Below are 5,857 nucleotides of genomic sequence, written 5' to 3'. Positions count from 1 at the left end.
AGGCGATTTTTTAACAGTGCCTTCTGATTTAAAAAATGTTACAATAAAAGATTGTGGAAGGAAAATAACCTTTTAAAACCATATGGTGGCTTTTTCAAGGTAAAATAAAGAGGACTGAGGTCAGGAAGAAGAGGTGGAAGCCAGAAGAAAATGAAAAAAAAATCTGGAAGTCAAGGGCTGGAGTGGAAATGACAGGCAGAGTGGGAGGGTCAGGTTGTGGGAGGCACAATTTTTCTCTGATGTTCAATGTAAATGAGGCAGAGATTTGTCCCTTGGAAGAGGAAGTCACTATAGAGCACTGAGGAAACAACAGTTTGCCGAGTTCAGAGAGCAAACACCTGCTCTAAGAGGCAGAAGTTCTATTTCACCAGGAGGTGAAATGCTGCTTTTGCCACTTCTGTTGCTAGCAGATCTCATCCCAGGTGCTGACAACGAGCACAAACATGAACAAGGTAAGAGTAACTCTGGGTGTGGGAGGTCTGGATGAAAGCATGCTGTGCATACCCCTGAGGGTCTGGGCCAGCTGCATTCCAGCCCTCTTGTATTTTGGAGGCTGAGGATGGAGCCAGAGGAGCTGGCACAGGCAAATGTTTCTACTATTTTGCTATTCAAACTCTATTTCTTTTATTTTTTTTTCTCTATCTTTCTGGGTTTTTTATCCCCACTCCCATTCCTTCCTGCTTTCTTTCTCTCTTTCTCTCTCTCTCTCTCTCTCTCTCTCTTTATATATATAAAAAGACATATATATATCTTTTCACTTTTTCTATTCTTTCACTACCAACAGCTTTCCAGGGGCCGACCTCTTTCCATATCATCCAGATATCATCATTTGTCAACAGCACCTGTACACAACATCATGGCTCAGGCTGGCTGGATGATTTGCAGATTCATGGCTGGGATAGTGACTCAGGCACTGCCATTTTCCTGAAGCCTTGGTCCAAGGGAAACTTTAGCGATGCAGAGCTGACTGAGGTGGTGGAAGCATTCCATGTCTATTTCATCGAATTCACTCCGGTAGTACAGAATCATTTCAGTGAATTTGACTTGACATGTGAGTGCAGTCTTCTGATCTGGGGAGGTTACCAGTGATCTATCGATCTCTCTCTCTCTCTCAGTTCATGCTGCTGTACCACAGGATCTTTCTCTCCTCTTTCCCAGTTAATCCAACTGTGTACACACATCTCTAGAGCAGTCTTCCTCTTAGACTCCATACCTCCACAAGGTATTTCAGGTTCTTCCTGCTTCTTGCATGCTTGTCTGATAAAGAACCCCTTTCATGTGTGCATAAATTTTCCCTCTTAAACCCCAAGCAAGAGGCCCTCACTTTTTCTACCCTGTCCTTGAGTGAACTGAAGTGTGACTTTTCAGTCCATCTCCTACAAATTTTCTGCCTGCTCCTCCTCTCAATGTAATTCTCCCATCATCCTGGAATGTGTACTTCCTCCTGACTTCATCACCCTGCTCCTCACATTACCCTCTTCTGTCTTCTCACCCACTGTACTTTTTCCACCACTTATGATATGTATACTTTACCCCTGTTCTCTTCTATGGAAAGGTCTTTAAATAGCCTTGACTGGGTTTCTCAGTAGGTTAGAGTGCTATCCTAGTATGTTAAGTTTTCAGGTTCAATTTCTAGTCAAGAAATATAGAAGCCTCAACCAATGTATGCTTGTATGGGTGGGAAATAATCAATGCTTCTCTCTTTCTCTCTTTCTCCCTCCCCCATCTGTCTGTTAAATCAATCAATCAATCAATCAAAAATTTTAAAAAAAGCATTCTCTGAATATAGTCATACACTTGACAGTGATGACATGTTCTGAGACACACTTTGTTAGACAATTATTGTTGTGTAATTATCACAGACTACACTTAGACATATCTAGATAGGATAGCATACCACACATCTAGGCTATATGGTACATATTTTGCATCAAGGCTAATATACTATACAGCACATTACTGTACAAAAAATATGTATCATTAAATCAAACAGAAGAGTAAATTATGGTATCAAGTGATGCAGTAAACACAAGAGGTATAAGGCTATTGTTGGTATAACACGACATACTTTTACAACAAACTTTTTTTGTAAGTAGGAAGCATGCCTTCTAAAATAAAAATTAAAAATATAATAAATACATAAACTAGTCACATTATCATTATCAAGTATTATGTCCTGTACATGTTGCATTGTTATTCTCTTATACAACTGGCTGCACAGTGGTTTTTTAACCCAGCATCTCCACAAACACATGAGCAATACTTTATTCTGTTAACAATGGACATGATGTCAGTAAGCAATGGGAATTTTTAAGCTTCATTATAATCTATGGGATTACCCTCTTGTACATAGTTTATTATTCACTGAAAAGTCATTATGTGGCATGTGACGGTAGTGGATTGTTTTGGCTTCTTTCACATTCAAACATTTCTGCTCACTCAAATCAAAAGAGTAGGTTCTTTCTCCATCCCTTTTTTCCTTGTTGGCTTTTAAATATATTTTTCTCTTTTTTCTTCTATCCAGATCCCTTTGAGTTTCAGGCTATAGACGGCTGTGAGCTGCATTCTGGTGAAACCACTGTAAGCTCCTGGAGGGCAGCATTGGGAGGAGTGGATTTAATGAACTTCCAGAATGATTCCTGTGTGCCTGCTGCAGAGGGCGGCAGCAGAGGACAAAGGTTCTGTGCAATTCTCTCTGAATACCAAGGTCTCTCTAGTATTATACAGAAACTCCTCTCAAACACCTGCCCTCGATTTCTCTTGGGTGTTCTCGATGCAGGGAAGGCGGAACTGCAGAGACAAGGTTAGTCCTGTTCTGTCTCCAAGACTGTTCTATTTCACTTTCCACCACTTCTTTAAATTCTAAGGGAGGAGTTCTCTAAGAGATACAATTTAATCAATAAATTATTTTGAATCTAAAGTAGTAGTAGGAGTCACTGTCCAAACTTATATGTTTTTCAGTCCCTATGCTCTTGATTAGAGTCATATTGTGACACTGTCCTGCTCCTTTCTGCCCCAGTGAAGCCTGAGGCCTGGCTTTCCAGTGGCCCCCCTCCTTTGCCTGGTCATCTGCTGCTGGTGTGCCACGTCTCAGGATTTTACCCCAAACCTGTATGGGTGATGTGGATGAGGGCTGAGCAGGAGCTTCCAGTAACGCATCAAGGTGACATCCTGCCCAATGCTGACGGGACATGGTATCTCCGAATAACTCTGGACGTTGAGGCTGGGGAGGAGGCTAACCTGAATTGCCGAGTAAAGCACAGCAGCCTGGGAGGCCAGGACATCATCCTCCACTGGGGTGAGAAAGAACTGTCCCTGGCTGGAAATGGGAGGAGATGGTCCACAAACATGGAGGGAAGGGCTGGCTAAATGGTGAGATTTAGTGGGCGTGACAGAGAAACAAGGAGGGAGGGAGAGAGAAAAAGAAAGAGGTATGAAAAACAAGAGAGAGAGAGAGATGAACTAAAGCAGCAATTTTCAACTAGTGTAGCACAAGATTTTTTTAAAAAACACAGTCCTTGACTATTTAGTCAGGGGTGCTGACCACTTTTTTTCTTAGTTTGTCATATTTTAAAAAATGATATCAGCCAACTCAGTGATATCTGTCTGGTATAAATGGATCAAAATTTTATCTGTTTTTTATCAGATCAGCATAAAATATATTTTTTGGTGTGTCACAGAATTATAATAATTAGTGTGTGTCATTAGATAAAAAAAGTTGAAAATCACTCACCTAAGATATAAAGAAGGTAAGAACAAGAATAAATGATAGAAGACAGATGAGGACTCTTGTGTTAGAGAATCTGAAAGGGGACATTGGATACACCCTTCAATCAAAAGCTGGTGAGTGATGGAGCTGACAATCAGGTGAGCAAAAGGCCAAGAGGCTCAGGAATGGGGTTTGCAGTGACACCTGTGTGTCTTCTCCCAATTGTCAGGACATCCTACCTCCATGACGATGATAATTTTGGCAATAATATTGCCCACCTTCATTCTTTTGATATGTCTTACATTATGGTACTTGAGGCGAAGGTAAGTTTTTAAAAATCTTTCTTTTCTGTTCACTTCCCACTCTTTTATACTACTTTTACTTATTTACATCACTTCAGCCAAAATCTTCCTTTCATTTATTTTTTAATTTATTAGGTTGACATGGTTCACCAAACCATACAGGTTTCAAGTGTACAACTCAATATACTACCATCTGCACAACGCATCCTGCTCCCTCTCCCCAGCTCAGTCTCTCTGCCCTCCTTCCCTCCCTCTGCCCTCCTCCCCCTCCCTCCACCCCCTTTCCCTCTGCCTACTGCCACTCTGTTGTCTGTATCCATGTGTTATCTGTTTATGTTTTGGGCTAATCGCTTTACCTTCTTTGATCCAGTCCCCTCTTCCCCTGTCCCTCTGACAGCTGTCCATCTGCTCCCTGTGTCCCTGCCTCTGCACTTTCCCCCACTTCCCACCTATTTTATGTAAATCTGTGTTTTAATTGTGGTAAAGTATACATGACATGAAAGTTGTTATCTTAGTCATTTTTAAATGCATATCTTAATAGTATTATTTACATTTACATTTTGTGTAGTTAATCTCTAGTACTCTTTTCATCTAGAAAAACTAAAGTTGTATACCCATTAAAAACATCTTGTCATTTCCTAGTCTTCTAGGCCCGGACAACCAACATTCCACTTTCTGCCTATATTAATTTGACTGTTCTACATACCTCATGTCAGTGGGATCATTTCTATTTTTATGACTGTATTATTTTATTTAGTATAATGTATTTATGGTTCAGCTATGTTGTAGCATGTGTCAGAATTTATTTTCTTTTTAAGGAAGACTGAATAATATTCTATTGTATTTATATAATCTGTTTGTTTATCTGTTCACCTGGCAATGCATATCAGGGTTGATTCCATCTTTTGGTCATTATGGATAATTCTGCTATGAAATGGGTGTACTAATATATCTTATGTAGACCTAAAACTACTTGTGTTCTTAACAGGTCCTATCAGAAAATCTAGTGAGATTTCATCATGTCTCCTTGTCCATTTAGAATAAGTACCCAGAAGACCAGAAGCTCAAGTTGTCAGCCCAGGAAGCATTGTAATCGTACTGAATAAAATAATGATCATAGTTGATCAACTCAGAGTTTTCATTGGTTGTGAGATATATCATAATTTACACAGTAGCATAAAAAGAATTAAGAATGATAAGATGGTATCAATAGTGGACTCCACCCAGATTTTATAGATGTAAGATGTGAGAAAGAATATATCTTATAATAGATAAAATAAAGTAGAAATGGTCTCTGATTGACATTATTTCTATTTTATAATGCTGTGAAAGCAATACATATTTAGTAGAAATGGTACTTGCATTTTGATTTTTTTCCTTATCTACCCACTTGGAGTCATGAGATCATGAGGATATACCACTAATATTCTACTGTGTGTTTATTGTGTTAGATGATATTACCCACATGTAGGCTAATGTGTTTTGAGCATGTTTAAGGTACATGAACTTAGTTATGCTATGCAGTAGGCTACTTACATTAAATGCTTTTTTTCCTATTTTTCTTTTCTTTTTATTTTTTTATTTCTTTTTTTTTCTTTTCTTTTTTTTTTTTTAGTAGCAAGAGAGAGAGATAGACAGGGACTGACAGACTGGAAGGGAGAGAGATGAGAAACATCAGCTTGTAGTTGAGGCACCTTAGTTGCTCATTGATTGATTTCTCATATGTACTTTGACTAAGGGGCTCCAGCTGAGACTGTGATCTCTTTCTCAAGCCATCGACCTTGGGCTCAAGCTGGCAACCTTTAGGTCAAGCCAGTGACCATGGGATCATGTGTATGATCCTATG

The 5,857-nt window shown here is 39.4% G+C and overlaps 1 protein-coding gene across 1 annotated transcript; it reads left to right on the top strand.

Moving 5' to 3' along the window:
- Positions 1-289: 289 nt before the first annotated feature.
- On the top strand, positions 290-5,139 carry LOC136330552 (T-cell surface glycoprotein CD1b-2-like). The gene is made up of 6 exons (XM_066267512.1): positions 290-452; positions 785-1,051; positions 2,525-2,803; positions 3,020-3,298; positions 3,939-4,032; positions 5,000-5,139. Exons 1-6 carry the CDS (start codon positions 380-382, stop codon positions 5,016-5,018), a joined length of 1,011 nt encoding a protein of 336 aa, XP_066123609.1. The 5' UTR covers positions 290-379; the 3' UTR covers positions 5,019-5,139.
- Positions 5,140-5,857: the final 718 nt, after the last annotated feature.

Source organism: Saccopteryx bilineata, chromosome 3, assembly GCF_036850765.1.
Source record: "Saccopteryx bilineata isolate mSacBil1 chromosome 3, mSacBil1_pri_phased_curated, whole genome shotgun sequence".
Classification (NCBI taxonomy): domain Eukaryota; kingdom Metazoa; phylum Chordata; class Mammalia; order Chiroptera; family Emballonuridae; genus Saccopteryx; species Saccopteryx bilineata.
The sequence above is the reverse complement of the archived record's forward strand: the minus strand, read 5'-3'. Positions and strand labels throughout refer to the sequence as shown.

What these genes read in the sequence shown, in the direction of transcription:
- LOC136330552 (XM_066267512.1), top strand. Translation starts at nt 380, where the DNA reads ATGCTGCTTTTGCCACTTCTGTTGCTAGCAGATCTCATCCCAGGTGCT. An exon ending in CAGTGAATTTGACTTGACAT is followed by an intron (nt 1,052 to 2,524) that starts GTGAGTGCAGTC and finishes TCTTCTATCCAG; the next exon opens with ATCCCTTTGAGTTTCAGGCT. An exon ending in GGACATCATCCTCCACTGGG is followed by an intron (nt 3,299 to 3,938) that starts GTGAGAAAGAAC and finishes CCCAATTGTCAG; the next exon opens with GACATCCTACCTCCATGACG.